Source organism: Caretta caretta, chromosome 16 (genome assembly GCF_965140235.1).
Source record: "Caretta caretta isolate rCarCar2 chromosome 16, rCarCar1.hap1, whole genome shotgun sequence".
NCBI lineage: Eukaryota > Metazoa > Chordata > Testudines > Cheloniidae > Caretta > Caretta caretta.
The window spans coordinates 22050030-22071766 of NC_134221.1; the positions used below are offsets into that span (position 1 = coordinate 22050030).

General features: G+C 41.2%; 2 protein-coding genes across 7 annotated transcripts in view; one reads left to right on the forward strand and one right to left on the reverse strand.

Moving 5' to 3' along the window:
- Positions 1 to 24: 24 nt before the first annotated feature.
- Positions 25 to 17607, forward strand: MORN5 (MORN repeat containing 5). 3 transcript variants are annotated; one of them, XM_048822759.2, is made up of 6 exons: positions 25 to 225; positions 1674 to 1821; positions 2386 to 2497; positions 3443 to 3574; positions 4434 to 4499; positions 6596 to 7736. In XM_048822759.2, exons 1-5 carry the CDS (start codon positions 179 to 181, stop codon positions 4475 to 4477), a joined length of 483 nt encoding a protein of 160 aa, XP_048678716.1. In that variant the 5' UTR covers positions 25 to 178; the 3' UTR covers positions 4478 to 4499; positions 6596 to 7736. The 3 variants fall into 3 exon arrangements, with proteins under 3 accessions (XP_048678716.1, XP_048678715.1, XP_048678717.1); XM_048822758.2 differs by lacking the exons at positions 4434 to 4499; positions 6596 to 7736 and adding an exon at positions 16159 to 17607; XM_048822760.2 differs by lacking the exon at positions 4434 to 4499.
- LHX6 (LIM homeobox 6) overlaps positions 16857 to 21737 on the reverse strand; it is a 44457-nt gene continuing 39576 nt past the window's right edge. For all 4 annotated transcript variants that reach the window (XM_048822756.2, XM_048822752.2, XM_048822754.2 and 1 more), the window contains one exon: positions 16857 to 21021. In XM_048822756.2, coding sequence (XP_048678713.1) covers positions 20939 to 21021 — 83 coding nt within the window. In that variant the 3' untranslated portion in view covers positions 16857 to 20938. The remainder of the gene's footprint in view (positions 21022 to 21737) is intronic.

Consider the following 21737-nt stretch of genomic DNA (forward strand, 5'->3'; position numbering starts at 1 on the left):
TGCGCCACCGGCGAGCGAGCGAGAAGCGGGTCAGCGGCGCGTCGACTACGCAGGGGGCGGGGCTTGTTCTCTGTCCCCGCCTGCTCCTGCTCCTCATGCCCCGCCTTCCGGCTTGTTACCATGGTGACAGTTTGCTGCCCAGCCCAGCCCAGGGCAGGACGCATCCCGGGCGGGCCCCATGGAGGTCACGGGCAGCACCTACCTCGGAGACTATGTGCATGGCAGGTGGGGGCTGGGGCTGAGGGGGGAGGGGCAGCCTTGGGGAACGGGGGGACAGGGCTGGGCCATCACCCCACAGTGCTGGGCCATTGCACTTGTGTGAAACGCAGGGTATGAAAATTCCCCAGCGTGAACAATCTTAGGCAGTGGAAATCTCTGGGTGTGAAAACCCCCAAGTGGGAAAGCTCCGAGATGCACTATCCTTGCACGCCCACTTGCTTGTGCCCACAGAATTGCAGGCGTGGAAGTACAAGACTGCGTTAGGACCTCTTTGGAAATTGGGACCTTTTAATGCGAGAGAGGCACAGCCCAGGATGGGGAGTGAAGCGTAGCTGCGGTCTCATCCTGCTCCTGAAACAGCTTCCAGTGGCCTTGGGCAAGTCACTTAGGGCCAGATTTCTAACGGTGTTTTGGCACCTAGAGGTGCACATAGGCCTAGTGGGATCTTCAAAAGTGCCCCATCGTCTGTCTCCCAACTCCCCTTGAGATCAATGGCAGTTAGGCATCTAGGTGTTTTTGAAGATCCCACTGGGCACCCGTGTGCATCTGTGGGAGCCTAAATATCTTTGAAAATCTGGGCCTTAACTTCTCTGCATCACTGTCTGTAAAATGGGGCTAAAGTTACCATGCTGAGGGATGTGAGGATAAACCGGCTTCATGTTATTCATCACTCAACCACACTGCCTCGCTGGAGACACTGGAGAGTGGGAGGAAGAGTCTAGGACATGTCCTATTACTAATTGTAAGTAGCGTACAAATGCTACAGGAAATGATGTTGGTGATTCAGTAGGTTGCACGCGTCCTTCCAAGGCCACAGCCTGCTGATAGAGGGTGCTTTGCTGCTGTCGTCGTCATCACCACATTTTGGATCAGATGTAAACCCGACATCTTATGGTTATTAAAGATCCCATGGCAGATGTTTTGTTTTTTTCAAAATTAGGGGTGTTTGCCCTATTGTCCTGGCCAAATTCTTAAAGGCTGATTCAGTTTTGTCTCCCTAGCATTCCACTTGTAGTTCCTGTTGCAAAAAGTGTTTTCACATCCTATCCTAAACTTTTGGGTGATGTTGCTATGGACTGTTAAGCCCCAGAAATGGCTGTGGTTAAATGGTGGGTACATTGATCCCTGTTTGTAAATCCAGTTTGAAATATATTTGGGGGGGGTTGTTGGATGAAAGCTGCCTTGTAAATAACAGCCATTATTATCCACCCTTTCTAAGGGTGCTTAAAGATGGTCATCAATTTTCTACAGTTCATAGCTTCTGATTTATATTAATTACTATCAATCTCCCCTTCCTTCAATTTGTTGATTTTTAAATTTATTTGTATAGCTCCCTTCACTTCCCCTCTAAACCAGGTCAATTTTTTAACCAGTAAGGCCTTCTTCGTCAGTTGTTTTGCCTTTTTGGACATCTGGTTAAGTGTTCTTAAACAATTCCTGATTATCATTCACAGGATTGAAGGGAAAGGCCGCTATACTCTCCCAACTGAAACCAAATATAATGGCAAAATGAAAGATGGAATGTTTCATGGCAAAGGAACCTTGTATTTTCCTAATAGAAGCAAATATGAAGGAATCTGGGACTGCGGAATATCGAAAGAGGTATTATATCACTAGTCCTTTAGATGTGATCCTGAAGGCTTAGAAACATAGGAATAGAACACGAGGAGGTTGGAAGTTCACCTATGCCAACCCCTGTGGCAGTCATAGGAAACTGATTGGGTGGGGGTATGCCCATCTTATCTAAAGTCTGATCTCTGCTCTGTACTCAAAAGCAAGTTAAAACGCCTTTGCTCCCAAAGGTTACTGCAAATATGCTTTAGGGGAAATTCTCCCTGGTTCAAAGACTGTACATTCAGAAATGTTTGTATCATGAAAGAAGTGGAAGCTATCAAACCAGCACCTTTCCCATTTTTCACTCTCAATTTTGGCTTCCCCTATTGCATGTACAATAGCTATTTCCCACTGAACAGGGAAATGATTTGGTTATGGAATGTGGTTCTCATGGATCTGCAGGCATCATTTTCATCTGCACTTAAATGTGGAACAAAACTACATATTATTTATTCTCAGATAACATGCATCCTTGATAATGGATATAAAAAATTGTTATTCTTCACTCCATTCATCACACTTATTAGTTCGGTACTTGAATTTGTTTTGCAGGGGAAATACACTTTTGCAGATGGTCTTGAATTCAAAGATAAAAAATGGCATTATTGTGATGGCTACGACAGAAGATTTTATACAGAAATCTGTTCCGGTCTAAAACCAGCAGGTACTGAGTTGCATTTGTGTCCGGAAGGATTTAAACCAACAACTATGTTTATTAAGAGAGACTAATTCACCTACATGAGTAACTTGGAGCAGGAACATTCTGGTTTATTTCAGAACTCCATCCACTTGACACTGACAAATGTGGTGAATAGTCTCTTCTTGAGTGATCATGTCATGAGGGCAGGACATTGTAACCTAGCAATTTCTGACATCTGATTAAGCCTTTTATGGGTTTCACATTCACTGCATTCTAGACATATTTTTATTACAGAAAGCTGGAACATAAAACAAAAGAAAATATATTATCTTGCACTCATAATTTTGCATAATGTTCTAAAGCACCTGAAAGAATAACAGAAATCCACAAACAGCATGGTACATGAGATGTGTGGCTTGAAAATGACAAATTTTCAGTGGATACGAAAACATATACTTACTTTATGTCCAGCCTATAAAATGTGTCTGTTAGACACATTTACTAGTTCATCTGTGACTAAAAGGTGAAAAAATTATGTGATAATCACTGAATAATATATTGGCATAGTGAACAATGACATGTCTCTTTAAGCCATGGCTAGGCTTTCTTGGACTCATTTTGGAGTTTTCAGTGCATGTTCATAGTATCAGTCTTATGGGCTAAATCACAGGACTGTCAGTAAGGGTAACCAAGATCTCTTCCTTTCTGTGCCAAACATTTTCTCGGTGGGCCACTCTGTGCTTCAGTTTCTCCATCTGCAAAATGGTCATAATAATTACCTGCCATAGGAGTGATGGAAATCTTAATTTAGTAAAATTTATTAAATGCTTTGAAATCTTGTGATGGAAAGTGTTACAGAGATGTAAAATAATATATATTTATTATCATTATTTATTTTGATAAAAGAGTACAATTGTAAAAAAAATGGGATTTTTTGTTTTTCTAATAAATTATACTGTGTCTTTTCAGGTATCTCTCAGCTTACAAACTTAGATCCTCCCAGAACGATTCCAACAGGCTGTTATGACTGTGGTGATGGATTCTATAATCCTAATACCAGAGTTGTCATTGATTACAAACTCAGGTTTTTGAGGAATGCAGGTATGTGTTTTTTTCATCTTGAAGTTCAGTGTAAGTTGACTTTGTTTCACATACATTCAATCGTGTATGATTATAGCTGACATTTAAAAACCTGTATTCAAGTTCTGCAGCTACTAAGCTAAAATATTTCAAACAACATGGATTGTTTGTATTAATTAGTTAATTCCAAGGAAAGTTGCATAAACCATCCTGCACATGGTTTACAAAATTCTAAGTGATGTTTTCACAGGCACATATGAATAAATGCATTTGATTCATATTTAATAGCTTTTAAACCCAGGAAGACTCATTCTCCATTATGATACCCAGCAAGACAGTGTTTTCAAGATATATATCTATCTTTTCAATGGGCTCAGTCCAGCAAGGTGTCAAGCTCTTTGCCCTGATCAGTTAAGTATATGTTTAACTTCAAGCACAGGGATAGTCCCTTTGATTGCAGTGAGACTGCTCACTTGCTTCAAATTAGGGACATATTTAAGTGCCTTGCTGGATTGTGTCAGTGCTCACACTTGCAAAATCATGTCCTGAGTGCGATTACAAATCTGGATATAGTGTTGGGGGAGGAGAGCAGGGAAGAGGAGAGACAAAAAGAACTGTAGGTATCATCTGCTACAAAATATGTCCTATAGTATTTAGCCTGTTTCATAAACCCTCAATACATACTGATTTAGATTATTACAAATGGCACTGATCCAAAATACTAGAGTGGGCCTACTGATGAGTAAGATAAGTAAAATGCTTTCCAAAAACACAGGAACCTGCACAGATTAGTACATGCGGGAACGCCTAGGAATTCAATTTATTGTTTTTTAAATGTATGCTTTGAACTCATTGTCCTTAGCTACATTTATTTCTGTAGCCTACAGATTGTATCAATCGATATTCACTAACATCACATCATAGAATGCAGTCTAACAAGATAATTGTAAGTAGAATATGCAGTACATTATTCTGATCTCTTTTATATTAACATTCCTTTGAGAATCCAATACTAGCGTAAAGTTAAATTTGTCAACATGGGTGTGAAGGAGGAATGTATCATGTAGGCCATACCCTTCCTCTAAGAACACGAACACAATTGAAAGATCCAGCACTTGTTCGACATCAGAGGAATGTTGACTTCCCCCAGAGAAATAATTCAGGGCACAAGGCCACTGCAGTTAAAAAAAAAACAGCTGTAGGAAGAAGAAACTGAGGAAAGAGGTTGGAATGACAGGGAACAGATCCAGAACTATTCCTTTATAGGTTGGTCAGGAAAAAGCAGGAAAACCTCCAGGCTTCTGTCCAAGTCTTGAAAGCATCAAAAGCAGATGGTAGGAAGCATTCAGGAAGCTCTTACAACAGCTTGACAGGTTTAGCTAAATGACACCATCTTCCTCAGGTCTGGGAGTGGGATTTGAGGATACTCCAGCCTTTCACCCTTGTTTGTTGCGAAGCTGCTTGCTTCATTGCTGGTGGAGCTAGCAGGGAAAGGAGGCACTCTGCCTTTGGCACTGACACTCCTGCCAAACAATCAATGAATCAAAACATCTTTCTAGCAAGAAACAGAGAAGGCTCCATTTGAATTTGTTGCAGGTTGCTTTTCTTTAATGCAATGTGTGTACACAGAGTATCATAGAGATTCCTGCCTCAGTTAGCAGGACTTCAGTTTCACAAATATCGAGGGCCTGACACTCATTTACATTAAGGCCCCTCACTGCCAAGTGGTGCAACGGAGTCCTAGTGTAATTGAGAGCAGGTCCCGTGTGCTTAATGAAAGCAATAGTTTCATTTCTCCTAGTGTTACTAGTCACAAGGATTTCAATTTTTTTAAAAAGATTTGAAATTATTTCTCAGTTTATAAACCTTCCTTGGTGATATACTGAAATTTCTGTAGTCTGTTCATGTGCTTTTTGGATCTTTTCTTTTTACCCCCCAATATCATCTAATACACAAAATTGCAGACATGAAAACACATGCAGAAATACCTATTTGTGAGAAGAAATGGTGTTCACATTTTTCAATCAGTCATTTTGGAGTTAGACCCCTCCTACTGCCCTAAAGGAGTATAGCCTTTGAGAACTCTTACTCATGACCCCATTTTTATTGACTGGCCAATACAAAGACCTGAAGATGAATATCTAGAGTTTTGCATCTTTCAATGAAAAGCATAAAATATGAGATTTTAGATTTGCTGTCAAATGGCGAGCAAATTCCAGGGTTAAAGGAGAGCTATGGCATTCTGGGAGTGTAGACACTAGATGCCATAGTTTTCAAAGAGAAATTACAGTTAGAAGTAGAAGTCATTCCCTGCTGAGGAGGTGGAGTGAAAGGGGATAACTGAGCGTTACTAGCAGTTCTGCCCCACTGATAACAAAACAAAGATGTTTGTGATGTAATATGCTTTCCTTCTGCTTCCGTCCTCCTGATGCTAACTTAACTGGTGCAACCCCTGCTCCTGCTTCTCCTAGTCTGAGATGGATTCTGCTTTGCTGCCTGTTCTCCTTGCCCATCCTCTGGGACTTAGATGGTGCATAAGCCTTGGGGTTGACCCTCTGCATGTGGAATTGTATCTGATGTACCTTTGTCTCTTTATAGAACATTAGAGAGGAGGGCAGAGAGGAGGCAGAGACAAATCCTTCTCTCACTTACACCAGTGTAAATCCAGGGTAGGTTCATTGAAACCAGTAGGTTAACTATGGATTCACACATGTGTAACTAAGAGCAGAATTTGGCCAAGAGACTCAAGACAGGTTGAGAGGAAAGGTTTTTTTAATGCTGGAGTCACAAAGCAGCTAATAAGCAAGTTATGATTTTGACAAGCCTAGCATCTTGTGACTTAAAAGAAAAGTCCCAGAGTGCTCAAATGCGGAGTTTCTGAGTAAATTATTACTATTAGAAGTCAGGAGTATTATTTTATTCTGTAGTTTAAACTGCTGTATTTTTAGAACATCAAGAGTTTATTTACATGTCACTAATATGACTATAGTGAAGGTTGAGATGACACTTTAATTCTAAACCTCAATAATTACATGCTTGCAGCTTCCTCCTAACATTACCCTTGGGACTGAAACTTCTCATGCTTGGTCTGAACGAACCTGGAAGTGAATCATCTTGAAAAATTTGAAGAAATTCCATTTATCCCTTCTGGATCATCCAAGGACAAAATCCATTCAATAATTGTGTAGATGTGTGTGGCTATCCTTCCCTGTCAGTATCTGAGGGAGGCCCCGCCCCCACATAGTTGGGCCTCTGTTCAGGCAAGGGTTACTGGAGAATTAGCAATCTCTGAGATGCTGGCCCTCTAAACAGGGCCAGACAGCAAGCCATCTGGGGCTCAGGCTCTCAGGTAAGGCAGGACCACAAACAGTCTTGGGGCTCAGGCCCTCAGGCAGGGGAGCACCAGTCTTGGGGGCTCAGGCCCTTGGGCAGAGTGGAGCACCAAATAGTCTGACATCCTAGCTCTGGCAGACAGCAGACAAACGCAGGCCTCTTGGCCTAAGGTAGGGAGGCTGTCACTCCAGGGGTGGGGTTGGCAGCAGGAGGTAGGGGGACCTGGGCCCACCCTACTCCACCTGGTGCCAGCCTAGGGCCCTAACAGTGGCAGATGGTTCCATCACTGAATCAGCGGGGATCCAGTCAAAACATGCTGACCTGGATTCAGACAACAACACAACTGGACTAAAGTCTGGTGTCTCTAGGCTATTTCCTACACTCCCGTCATTGTGTACCTGTTGCTCAGGGTTGTCCTCCATCTCCCCGGGGTATACAGCTAATGGCAGTCCCAAACAGCTCCTCGGTGTTCCTGTCAGCAGGTGGCTCTGGCAGAACCTCCAGGTCCTCGGCGCAGTGGAGGTCTCCATCAGGCTTATGTCCCAGCGACGGGCGGGAGACATCTGTGTCCTCCAGCGGCTCTCGCCCAACTGAGCTGCCTTTTATACTTCCTGTCCTGCCCCTCTGCTTCTGGCAGGGCAGGCATGGGTCTCGTGGCTCCACCCACCCAGGGGTAGGCGGGGGTTCTTCCCCATCAGTCTCTGAGGAATGCCGTGCACCCTTCCTGTCTTCAGGAGCTTTGTCTTACAATTTAGATGTGGTGTGTATAGAGTACTCAGTGAGGAATGTGGGCTTTGCTTTGTCTGAAGAAATGTAGTTGAGAAATAAAGCCATAACTATTTGAAAATCATGCGTTACTCATGCACAGTGTATTACTTTCCATACCGCTCTTAGCAAGTACCAAATGTGAGCAGGTTGTGTGCTCATTCTCGCAGCCAGGGACTCTAGATGACATCAGAATTGGTAGAGGGGCGAGGACTTGACAATCTTGCAGACCTAGGGAACTTTCTAGGTATGAGGCAGCAAGTTAAACTTAAAAACATTACTTGCTGAACATCATTCTCCTCTGCGCTCCTCTGATGTTGTCCATTCTATTGATGTAGGCAGTGGGTGAATGCTCTGATTCCAGGCTAGCCCCTAGTCATTGCCTGAGAATCTGAGAACTTTTTTGGCAGATGCCCTTTGCAAAGGTACAGGAAAAGAAAAGCCCTTCACCACAAAATATCTACATAAAGAGAATAATATTTTCATTCTTCGACTGAACTTAGCTTCCTAGTGATTTGAATGTCTACTTATAAGACAAATTATTTAGTAATTTATATATTTGTTTGTTGAAAATCTTAAAAGCTCTTCAAATAATTGTTCTATGGATACTTGTTAAGCTAAAGAAATCAGTTTTGATCGGCAATAAAAGTTCATGCTATTTCAAGTGCAATGCTACAGCTATTTGCTGTTGTATATTTAATCATTTTGAATTATATGTCATGTAAAAGATTTTAGCTCTGGGGCAATTGCCAGATGGCTGATTCTGCGTTTCACTACAACAAAAGAAATAATGTTTTTGTAAAGCTCTGAAAAATTGTTGGTAATCAGTATGTTCTTCAAGGACTGGGATCCAGACCTGTTTAGGAAAAAAAAAAAAAAGCTTTTGCAGAAATTAATTTGAAGTGCTTAGTCTTTACCTCTGGGCTCTGAACAAAACAAATTGTGTCTATTTTTGTGGATTTTTTTTTATCAATTTGACAAATCCAGTGAATTTTAAATTTTACATATTTTTGTGACAAATGCTGTTTGTTTGCAATTCATTGATCTCTCTGCTTGGGGCTGGCAAGCTTACTTCTCCTGAAAAACAAGCAAAGACAGGTGAAGAAAAAGTTGTGCTCAGGTCTGTACATACATATAGATACAAGCCTGTAACCCTTGCTCACACAAGTAGTCCTTATGAGCCTGAGTAGCCTATTGCTTTTTTTCCCAAACAGCTAAAACAGTTGTCCTCGTCATCTCCTGCCTTGCCTGCTGCTCACTCCTCTTTCTGAACTATCTGATATTACAGTCTAATCCCACCAAAATGCCATAGCAAAAAGTATCTTACTTGTCGGCCATCTGACCAAGTCGCTCCCCTTGCTTCCCTTGACCTCAAGGTGTTGCTCGATTTTACTCCAAACTGTGCCTTGGATCTTGTCTCCTATTATGTTCCCTGTTGTCCCCTTTCCCCACCCTTCTTCTATTCCCACCATTTATCTTCTTCTGTGCTGCCCCATATTCATGCTACTCCCCAATGTCCCACTCCCCCATCTTCCAAAACCCCCACTTCTGTGAAGCCCCCAGATAGAAAATATGGAAAATATTAGATCAACAAGAGGGACAGAATATTTGTTATTATAAACCCCTTCCTCTGGGTCTCCTAGTTCATCTTATCTTCCTGTGACTGTCTTCTAAACTGTAAGCTTTTGGGGGCAGGGCTTGTCTTAAAGTCTGTCTTGTGCAGTGCCTAGCTGATAGACAGCATTTAACAAATAATACAGATCAATTGACTTTCAATGGGATTCCTTACAGGAGTAAGGATTGAGGAATACCACAATCCCATCTTCTACAATACTAGCAAGAAACTTACCAAGTAACATCTTTATTTAACTCACTTATTTACCTTAGGAACAAACTGCTCTTTGGGTGGTGAGAAGGAACCCAAACATAAGAGAGCGGGGAGAAGATTGCTGGGATTGATACTGGGGACTGCTGTGGGGCCAAGTCAGGGGGGCTGAATGGGAAGACTGAGGGTGGGGAGGAATTCATTGTGTTTAATTTAAAGAGAAAATACCCTAATCTCATAGAATGAAGTGCTGTGTGACTGTCATCACCCTGATCACTTTGATTGTACCCTTTTCCCCACCCTTCACTGGCTGTTGTCTTTTTAGATTGTATTTTCTGTCGTACAGGGACTGTGTCTTCCCCGTGAAAGCATCTAGCACATTTTGGACATGACTGCAAAATACATACTTATGTCTTCCTCACAGCTAAAGGCTGTGCAAGCTACAGCTATAATTGAGAACTCTATGCTATGTAACCTAGAGAGCATTTTTAAAAATTGAATCTGGCTTCTAAGTTTTACTAGTCAATTTACCCCATTCAAAAAAGCAGTTTATTAACCAGTATGATTAGCCCTCTCTGCTGCAGCTAGCATGGCTAACATGGTGTTAATATTAATACATGCATCACATTACTAAATCACTGCAATCATGTAAACAACTGTAGCCTTTGCTGATATATTGTTCATTGTGGTTTCCTGAGCCTAATATAATTATCGCTTTGAAACCTGTGAAGGTTTAAATTCCAAATAGCAGCATGCCAAGAACAACAACTTTGTTTGTGTGTTAGCCATCCCATTGCGAATCCACTTAGAAAGTTTTGACCCAAACAGTATAGGGGTTTGTGTTCAGCTATACAGTACGTGTGAAAACAAGTTTTGTAGGAGATGGAAAGTTCATTTTGAGGCCATTTTGGATTTACGCAATTAAATGGAAATGGAACGGTGAGAGTTTGCTTGTGGAAGTAAAGGTTAATTGGATACATATTTTCCATTTTCTTGCCAGCACTGATGTTGTTGAAGTTAGGTGTGGTAAGGAAGGGGGTGCTGGAGATTTTGGGGAGAGGCAGTAGATGTGATGGCTGTGATGCTATCACAGATGGCTATAATTGTGGAATGGAAGAACATGATAAACTGCACCATGGATGATGGGAGGAGTCAGGTATGTGAGACAATGAACAGCTGTCGTTATTTACGAAGCACTGAGAATATGCTTGGCACTGACATAGATTAGAAGAAGACATAGTTTCTGTTCCAAGGAGCAGACAATGCAAAGGCCCTCTTTTGCAACCTTTGCTCAAGGCAAAGTAGCTCTTACTTATGCTAGTAGTCACATTAGCTTCAGTGAGACAGCTCTTGTGGGTAAGGATTGCAGGATCAGGCCCTAACACAGATGCAGACAATCACATTCTAACATACGGGATGTTTAAGGGGACAGTGCATGGTTTTCTCCTTGTGAGAGTCACCAAGTATTAATGCCGTGGGAGATTATAGAAAGATGCAAATACGGTTTAGCAGAGTGGTGGAGGCCTGTTGTTGGCTTGTAGCAGATTGGAAGGTAGAGTATCACAGTTTGGATGGAAACAAAAAGGCACAGAAATCATTCAAAAGAATCAGATGATGTATTCTAATGGCTCACCTAGCAAGTCCTCAGTTTGCCTCAAGACTTCAACTATATTTGTGCAAATTATTAGATTTCACTAACTTTAGAGTAAGTTATTAAGCAAACTTGGCCTCCTTGGATGTTATCAATGTTTTCATACAAAGCAATGTCCTTTATTTTCAAAATTTGAACATGAAAGTAGCCCATTTTAGCAGAATATATTTCATGAATGTATATTCTACTGATGCTGCTGAAGAAAATGGAGAAAGAATAAACTTTTAAAGATAAATGAGCTGAAATAAAATTCAACACACAATGTGAAGAACTACACACTACCTAATTCTGTCCAGGATGATAATGTACAGTTGATTAAAGAGTTTGTATTTTTTTTTTTTAAGAAAAATTACTTCTGAAGGTGAAGATGTGCTCAGACAATCATATTAACATATTCAGACAATCGCAATTTGTAAAAACGTAATTACAACAAGCTATCTGGTAGCATTAATCAAATGTCAAGGTTTAATTCCATTTTAAATATTGATGAAATGTGATTCTCCAGTCTAACCCTGGTGTTGCAGGGTTATGGAAGCCGCCAGCGACAGAAAAAGGGGAACGTGTAGTTAACAAGCAGCTGCCACAAAGAAGGATCGGCATCTGTGATTTAAATTGTTAGCTGCACAGTCAGGTAGAGTGTAAAAAGGGTAGTCAAGAGGCTGTTAAGTCCATTGCTGCCAATTATTAACAATCAGGGAGGAGCTTTAAGACTTGTTCAGTACAATAAACCCAGTTTGTCTTGTTTCAGGGGTTACTACTGAAGAGGTTGCAGCTGCACTGATTCAAATAGCCCTAAAACTACAGTAATTATCAACCAGTCTTCTTTAGCGTGGCAAAAGTACGTTTAACCATAGCTTAACTCTTTATGTTCTAATATTTCTCTGCCTCTTTACACATAGCTAATCCCTGGACCCCTTTGGATCTATATTTTTGTGGTTCCTCTAGCTATCCTGAATAGGATCCTTCATTTCCCTTACCTCAGTCTAAGGAATATTTCTGAGGTGCCACTAGTTGGATAACAGTCCTGGAGGTTCCAGATATTTTGGTCAAGGTCCTTCATTGTGGATATGGCGTCCCTGTTTCTTTTTGTGGCTCCCAGTGCATTTTACCTACCTTCCAGGGCTGCAGCCCCATCGAAGACAATGATTAGAAGTCAGTGGGACTGTGAGCGTGAGTGGAGGTTTGCAGACAGCGCCCTGCTCAGCTCACTTCCACTTTCTTTTCCACTTGAGTGAGTTCTCAGCTCCGTATGCCGTTTTCAGCCAGCTTCTCTTTTTAGTGCAGCTCAGCTGTGAATAAAATGTTAGGAGGCATAAGAAAGGGGATGGAAAATAATACTGAAAATATGCCAGCCTGTGACACACCCTCACCCTAAATAAAATGTTACGTTCTGGTCACCCACTTTCGGAAAAGAAAGAGGAGGTGTCCGCGGATGAGTGCTGAATGGGGTTAGAAATATAGAAAGGATACCATGGTTTTGTTTGGAGAGGAGACAAAGAAGAGAGGGACATGATAGAGGTATACAAAATAATGACGTATAGGTAAAGTAGATCAGTTGCGCCTATATATCCCTTTCCCGTAATGCAAAGCATGGAGACATGCAATGAAAATGAAAGGCCGCCAACTTAAACTATCCAAAGAAATGCTTTTCTATACCATGCCTACTTAACTGCGTGAACTTATTGCCACAAGATGTTATTGCAGTCAAAATCTTAGGAGGATTCTAGGTATAAGTCAATTGCTAAATGAGAGTGGGTAGGAAGATGCTTTCCTTGTGTACATATTATTGCAAATTCTTCACTATGAGGTTTCTTGCGTCTGCCTTGAAGCAGCTGATACAGGCCACTGTCAGAGACTAAAACCTGGATTTGTAGCTCTTTGGGGCATAGACCATCTTTTTGTTCTTTGTTTGTACAGCACCTTGAACAAAGGGGGTCCTGGGCCATGACTTGGGTTCCTAGACACCACAGTAATACAGATAATAATAAATGGATCACAGGTCAGATCCAGTGGGGTAATTGCTATATTCCTCTAAATGAAGCAGAGGGTGCCCTAAGGTAGGACAATGTGCTGTAGTCCCTTCACCAGACAAGCTCTTCTTTCTATTCAAAGTGTAAATTGGTAATAACTGACTCCATTGGGACATCTCCTTACAATTCAGTCTTTGTGAAAATTGTACGTAGTCTTTATCAATGCTTATTTGCTGATACTTACTGTGCACAGAATCAGATGGCTGCATGAGCTGAGCTATGGTGGTGCTGGGCCTGGATGAGAGACTAAAATCCTTAGAAGAAAAGACTTATGTGCATGTTGTCTATTGAAAAATAAGTTTCCTTCTGCATCAAGCTGGATGGACCAGGCTCCTGTTGAAAACTCATTAACTGAAGTCAAAAACGTTTTGGGCCTTTCATATTGGTCAGCTGAGCAGCAGAATTACATGACCAATGCAGATTCGTTACCAGGAAGGCAGTTTGCTCACTTCATGCAACTCTCCTAAACAATATGATCTTTATCAAAGGAAGCAATGGATACAGGTGGTGTTTAGCAAGTGGAGTTTTTGATTGATTTCCTCATTTTGACAGAAACAGACAATTTCATTTCTTGCAGTTATTACAAGTCCAGAGTAACAACTCTTACATTGAGGAGGTTCATAATCATATAGACACTAACAGTCTGCACACTATCTAGCTCATCTAGGTACTTCATGGCCTCCTCTCCATAATATTGGAGCATCTGGAGTGCAGAAATAGAACCTGACATGCAAAATAATCACAGCTTGCACATGATTTATTGATTACTCCCTGTCTTGGGCTCTGGAAGCCTCCCCCCTTGCAGGGTCTCACAGTTTTGAGTCCAGCATGAGCCCAAACATCTACACTGCAGTTTTATAGCCCCACGGTCCGAGCCCTGCCAACCCGAGTCAGCTGACCTGAGCTAGCCGGCGGTGTTTTATTGCAGTGTAGACATACCCATAGGGGCCAACTTTGCAGTCCTACCACAGATTTCAGTGGGATGTGTCCGCCTAAGGACTTCAGTGTCAGACCTTAAACAAATTCAGTGTTTTTTCTCTTCTTTTTAGTCATCCTTTTTAAAAAGTTATTCCGGTGGTGCTTATTTTCTCCTGGCTTATTTCCTTCAAGACAGAAAGAAAGAACACTATAATTGGGTGTTTTATTAATGATGTACTCATGCCAAGGAATAGAGCAAAAGATGCATCATATACTTGCTGAGGTGGACAGAGAAAGCAATGTATCCACTTGGGGTATGTTATGAAAATATCACTGTATCATGCGTTACAGTAGTTAAAGCACATCTACAGACTAAACTAATGAGAGAGATCATGAGCAATACAGCAGTCTTTTCCACAGCCCCCTTCATAGCAGAGTAAGCTTTTACAAAACATCATCCCTGAGTGTGGAATTGTGAGAGAGGTGACAAGCTCAAATAACTGCTGTGTGTATAAATTAGTAACTGTGTGCAGAAGAGTAACACACAGTAGTGTGCTCTTGGGGAAAACCTCCTCTGATTCACAAGCATTGCTGACTGCTGTTTGTAGAGGGTTTTGTGACAAGTGCCACCGTTTAGACTTGGGACAAAAGCTTGGGCATATGCTTTGGTTAAGTCTACATTCACTGGTGCTGTAGCAGGGCTCAGCATGAGCAGCACCCCCAGGCCATGAGTGCCTGCACTTGTTCCACTTGACCATGAATGAAAAAAGATGCTAAGATGGCAGGGAAAATAGGAAAGGGAAACAGAAAAAGGAAAAGACGAGCAGATAGGGTTTGATCTAAAGCCCACTGAAGGCAATGGGACTTAAGAACAAACTTAAGTTTTTAATAAAGGGGCACCTCTTTGCCATATACCCTTTGTTTGCTTCTCTCCTTGTTAGACCAGCACAGCTGCATTTATATGACTTTTTAAACTTAAAGGTTGCTATATAAACATAATAAAGGCCCAACGCATAAGCAGAAGTCTCCCTTCAGAAGTTGATTCCTCACTAGCATTGTGTTTCTTTTTTTAAAAATATCTGACAAGGTCAGTATGTTCTCTTTCAGGTAAGCATTGCTGATTACATTGCTACAAAATCCTTGACATTTGGAACTAGGTTGGTTAGAAGCACAAATTGCAAACATTGATCGGAATTTGTAAAGATGACAGTAAACAGAAGTAGCTCTGCTACAGTATGTTTCATTTGAATAAGAAAATAGATACTGGTACTCTTTAAAACGATATAATTAATATTTTTATCTGATCACCAACAAAAGTAAAAGCCTATCAAACAGGTTTTTCAGACAGGCTGTTTTTAGTCCCTTCAACTGACAGACCCTAACTACTTATGTTTATCAAGTTATACTTTTCTGTAATTATTCAAAATATTTCTATTCACACTTTGCTGGATAGGTGTTTTCTCCAAATTGCCTTTTGGGTTTTCACTTTTCACCTTGTCTCTCTCTGAGAGATAACAACATGACAGACATTGAATAATTTTGGGAGATGCAGAAGATTGTCTAAAGTACTTCCATCAGCTTGTTGCTATCTGTTGTAATGTGGCATTTTTGTATAATAATGTTGGAAGAAGAGCTGTAAAAAAAAAAAAATTCAAACAAACCGGGGCTTTGACTCTGGACTTTTCACCAACTGCAATTTTCATAAACTGACACCAACATTGATAAAGTTTTAGATCCTCATTATTGGTACTGGTATCACACTGTAAATGAGCATGAGACCAGAAATTATACTATATACAAGGAAGTGTTACAATTTTTTGCATGAGTTCCAAACAGTTAATTTGATCAGATAGCCTAATGATCAGATCTATTACCATAAAACCGGTGTTGCTTCCTTCTGTTATATATGTTTGAATCTTGGCAAATGCCAACAAAACTGTACCCAGGATCTGTTGGCTAAGCAAGAAGTATTTTAAAAATACATTTATTCCTCAAAGAAAATTGCCTGTCTGATCTGGACTCCTCTATGCAAAGAGCAGGTCTGAATCTGTAAGATTTGACAATTTCTTTTTCTCCCTTTCAGATGATGATGAACATGAATGGATCATTCGCACCTGCCGGAAAGGCTGGGATGAAATAACTGGATATAAACCTAAACACTGAACACAGCTTTAGCTTCTACCCTGATTTTGGAAAACATAATTTGATTCATCCTTAAGTCTGAATGTCTTTGTGGATTTAGATCAGTCCCTACCATTATGTGAATGTAGTTTTGTAGCCTTTGTTAGCATAATAAAATTGGAAGGATCATTTAATTAACTACGTTCACATGAAGCCATGGAAATAAGCTTGCTATACTTATCCTAATATTCCTGAGAGGTGTGCAGTGTAGTAGGATCAATATATACACATTATTAAGCCTCAACATACAAAACAATGTACTAAAGAGACTGCCTCAAATTCAGTGCTGAAGGCATTCAGCTCTAGCTTAGCATTATTTCCCCAAGGCCCAGTTAGCTGTCCTGGTGTATTTCTTTACCCTTCTTTTGCTCACTACTTTGATATTGACTGATCATTGTAATAACATACACCAGTTATTCTTTAACAACTGGTTTTCTAACTAGGAAATTATATCCATTTACCAGGAACATTTGTTGAACTCTCCTTTAACAAAATAATAAAAGAGAAAAACTGGGTGGGTTGCTGTTTGATTAGTAAGCCAGAAAATAATTTTAAAAATCAAATGGAATTACATCATTTTCTTGATGTAAGTGCCAGCACTTCTACTTGCATGAACTTTATTTATTACACAAATCAGACATTTACAAAGCACAACATTAAAAGTATGTAACAAAACAGACATTGGTTTTACAAAAAAGTGCTTACAATTTAGTTTTTGTTTTTTCAATAAATACTAGTCTTGACTGTCCACTCATTCAAAAGGATTTTTTTAACCATTGTAGCCAAGACATGTAATCGCAACATGCTACAACAAAATGATCTGCTTTTGAAATAAAATTATGAGAAGTGTGTATAGTTGGCCTCATATTACAAGGTCTGAATAGATCAGTGACAGCAGTAGTGCAGGATTTAGCCCCCACCCGAGTATTACGTTGTGCAAGCATCATTAGCTAGGGCACTGGGGTTAATCAACATGAGCCAAAAATCAACAACATGTTTTGGGAATTAAATTTTAACACACTCCATTTTCAGTCCCTCCTCCCATCAGATTTATTTATCGTATTAAATTCTAGTGGAAAGTTCATCTTTTACTGGCTAACCTCATTGGGTGGGTCTATAACATTTTTTGTAAATAGCCATTGGAATATTGTAATACACAGAGTCTGCAGCACTGCACCGTAACCCATTTGGCAATTACTGAATAACCTAAGTAAATGAGAAGGATTAAAAAAAAAAAATCTATAGACAGGAGATGAATGCGAATGACCTGAGATAAGGTTTTGTTCAATGGCAACAGTCAATGTGAAATGCATTGTGAAACAAAGTATTGAATAAATTAGAGTATTTCTTACATTCTTGGTACAGATGAGTATTTTCCATACACAATAGTTAGCTCTAAAACTGCACAAGCTGAATTGCTTCCAGTTCTTCCAAACAATTTGGGCTTAAAACGTCAGAGTCTGATTTCTGCAAAGCTGCTGTGGCTACTTACTGAAGAGATCTTCCTTGAGCATGAGTTGTACAGTGCAATACTCTCTACACAGCTAGTGGTGACTCCACTTACACAATATATATTTGGTCAGAAATGTCTACACATTAGCCCTGTGCTTTGCATTCTGATCCTGTCAGTGGTAACAGTTAAAAGAACTTTGATGTACAGTACATATTACAAGTCAAATTTGATCAGTAACTAAGTAGTTGTTTAGCAGACATATTCCGCAGTCTCCCGCTCGTAATGCTGCTGAGACAGAAGAGAAATGCACCAAACCTTTGTCTCCCTCAATAAAACCGTGTTGTGGAAATCTCAGTTACCATGGCATGTGGGGTCAAGTTACAGTCTGGAGTCTCACCTTCACCATCTTAAACTGAACATCTACCCATTACTGTATTACACTGGTTCCATAACAAAACATTCATTAGCATGAGCAAGCAGAGATGGGGGAGAAAGTGGCCCTTCCAAGCAGCATGTCACCATCAATGCCATTTCATGTGGATACAGACCAATTCACTGCAGCCTCGCTGTGACACATACCAACAATCTGAACGCTCAGCTGTTGCCGTTCTCTCGCTCGTTGTTAATACAAAAACAAAAATCTGGCTGATTGTTGACTGGTAGAAATTTGCATCTGTTTTCATTCACCTCCTCAAAGGGGCAATAATACTGAGTTCTGGAACACATTAACCAATCAGATCACAGATGCAGCTGGGTAGACACCAGTCTCATGATGGTTGAATTCAATGGAAACTATTATTAATCTTTCAGGAGGTGAATAATAGTATTTTATGGACTTCTAACTTCATCTGCCCTTTCAAATGTTAAAGTGTGGATACAACGTCTAGCTGTTGGGTACAGTTGGCCTAGCTGAATTATCATAACAATAAATATCTGCAATGAGACATATTGACTTGTAATTTCAGCAAATCTCAAGATGTGTTTTTGCTCAGTTACTTCTCCGATCAATAGATCTTGATATTCACCTCAACAGAAGTCCATATCTGCTCATTATGTAATTTACTTTACAAAGTTACTTTGGTGAACACCACCTCGCAATGAGCTAGACCCACATGCCAGAAAGCTTTGTTACAGTGAGATAACAGGGTACAACTAGGAAAGGTGCTGCAGTGCTGGAAATACTCATTGCCTAATGGTAGCGTGATGGCTGCCATCTTGACTGAAACTGGAAATTGAACCAGGGACCTCCAGAGCTAAAAGCAGGAGTCTCTGCAGCTTGAGCTATAAAGCCAGGTTGTATAGCTAGTGGACTCAGCCTCTGTGGATCAGGCACAGAGAGGGACAGGTCTCACACACTGATGGGTCACATTAGGACCTCACATTCTTGGAAAAGCTGCCTTCAAATCTCACCAGCAAGTTTGGCTGGAGCACTCACAGGAGAGAGATTTTGTTAGGGACCAACTACTAATTTCAAATATTGTTTACCTTTTATTATTACTATCTAGGAAGGATCTTTGCAGTGTTTCTTTCCTGGCTCGGGACCGGGTTGTTGAGCCCTTACTCAGTGGTTGCAATGCGACTGCTCGTGAGAGTAAGCACTCACCAGAATGGGGTGAGTGCTCTACAGCCTGGCCCTTTCTGAGCTGTCATTTTGAATTGTGGCCTAGTCAGAGCATTGTGCTCTCACCTCAATGAGCACTAGCCAGGAGTAGCCGTGAAACACCGGAAATGGGGTACAACAAAGACCGAGGTATTCATGAAAAAGAAGCTGCCAGATCTAGCAGCATGGCCCGTTTTAAAAAAAAAAACAACACGCTGTTCTTGCCTGCTGCATGAGCTCAGCCATCACTTGTTCCTACTGGCCCCCTGTGTGCAGTTTAAATTAGTTAGTGTCACTCTCACTATATTGAAAATGTAAAGCAAAAGATGTAAAGTGATCTCTTAGAAGTTACAGGCTTAATTCACGCACCACTGGGACAAGGGGGCAGGAACTGAACCTCTGGGGCCAGCAGAGGCTGATGAGCGCTGGGGGCTGATTCACGGGAATCCCGCCATCAGGAATTCCACCAAGTAGGGACAGCTTTAACTAGCTGCTGGGCCACCAGAGGAGTCCAGCTAGCAGAGGCTGCGTAAGGGATATGCTGAGTCCTACCCACTCTCCTGCAGGACAGTGCCCGTTTTTGTTTGGATGTAGGCTAGCTACAACATCTGTGGAGTACTGGTGTACAGAGCCCTTGTGACCATTCTCACTGGCTAAACTTTTGCTGCTAGGGTTCTTCTGCTGGGGTCTGTGTCAGAGTGAATTTAGCCCTGTGTATTTAAGACACAACTTTCATCTGGAATTTTAGTAGTGAAATGTATTGTTTCCTAACCCCAGTGAGCACAGTGGCCAGCAGTCTGGTGCAGATACACTCCTGGGATCACTCATTCAGGAGTGAGAAATGGCTCCAAGGAAAAGGCTGCCAGGAAACAAAAGATGTGGCTGATGGTCCTTGGGATGGATGTGTCTCTAATGCACTGAGAGCAGGAATGACAGTCAGGAACCTCTGAGCACTAATCATGGCCATGATACCCACTCCCTTTGTGAGCCTGGGGAAGTCATCAACCTCTGTCCCAGTTTTTCCACCTGTAAATTGGGGAGAAAGAGATTTACTTACCTACCTCGCAGGGAGAGTTAATGGATTAGTGGTTCTAAATCTCTTTGAAGATGAAGGGCCATATTTCTGGCTGGCATAATTCTATTAACTTCAGTAGAGTTGCAACCAGTGGTGAATTTGGCTCAAATGAGTGCTAAGTGGCTGAGCTAATGGGCCTGATCCAGATCTCATTTACAGTAATGTACATCAGGCGTAACCTAATGGAACCAACAGTGTTACACTGGGGCGAGTCAGAATCAGGCCCAAGTACTTTGCTCCCTCCTTTCTTTGTATTGTTAGGTAATAATCAATACCACCTCGGGCTCAGCATGTAATGATCTTTTCCTGTTCCAGGACGCTGGAAGCAACAGTGAAAGTGCAGTAGGGTCACTAACTTGGGCTGTGCATGGCAGTGCCTTTGGGGCTCATTGTCATTCTGCAGGTCCACAAGAAACAAGCAAAAACCATGACTGTTGGCAGTGCTGCTGGGAGGCAAGAACATTGGCTGTCAGATGCTGTCGGTGCGAACAGAATGCTGAATTGAGTTTCTCCTGCATGACTGATCAGAACTGCCTTCGATTGAACACCGTGTTTCAGCGGCTGAGGGTCAGCGGTGGTGGGAACGCTATGGACAGATGAGGAAGAGTTCGCGCCGTCAATATTGAAATAGGATGACCTAGCGGGAAAAACGTTAATGGAGAGTTAGCTACTTTCAAAGACAAGCCAACGCCTCAAGAGAAACATGTCTTCAGGGAGCAGTTGCAGGCATGTTTCCCAGCTGGAAACCAGAGGCTCATGCAATCAAGGATTTTCCCCCCATCAACCAACCTTTTTTAAAAACTAAAAACATGGTTTGAACTTAAGCTTTAGTGACCCTTTCTACAGAATAAAGCCACTTCCTGAAAGAAGAGTTGTCTTGTGTAGATCAGTAGTTAGGAACAGGAGATTATGGGAATATGTTAATAGCAGCCTTCATTTAAAATGAGCTTTACACCAAGGGCAGATCTTTAGCTTTTCAATCATAGTACACCTTATGCAAACTTCATGTCAGCAGTTATTTTGTTTGCTCTATGGTAGCCTCTCATACAGCCAGTCACTGAGGTGTTTTGTTTTATCATCTGATGAAGTGAGCTGTAGCTCACGAAAGCTCATGCTCAAATAAATTGGTTAGTCTCTAAGGTGCCACAAGTACTCCTTTTCTTTTTGCGAATACAGACTAACACGGCTGTTCCTCTGAAACCTGTTTTATTTTTGAAGAATAAGATCAAGACTTTAACCAATTTGTTTTTAGTCTATCTACTCACAATAACAGAGCAGCCTGGCCCAACAGTACAATCTGAGTGAGCGCACACATGCTTCTCTTCACTGCAAATGGAAACAGGGCCCTAGGTT

Excerpts from the sequence above, each read along its gene's own strand:
- MORN5 (XM_048822758.2), top strand. The coding sequence starts at position 179 with ATGGAGGTCACGGGCAGCACCTACCTCGGAGACTATGTGCATGGCAG. Across the intron at positions 226-1,673 it reads GGAGACTATGTGCATGGCAG|GATTGAAGGGAAAGGCCGCT; the intron begins GTGGGGGCTGGG and ends TATCATTCACAG. Across the intron at positions 1,822-2,385 it reads ACTGCGGAATATCGAAAGAG|GGGAAATACACTTTTGCAGA; the intron begins GTATTATATCAC and ends TTTGTTTTGCAG.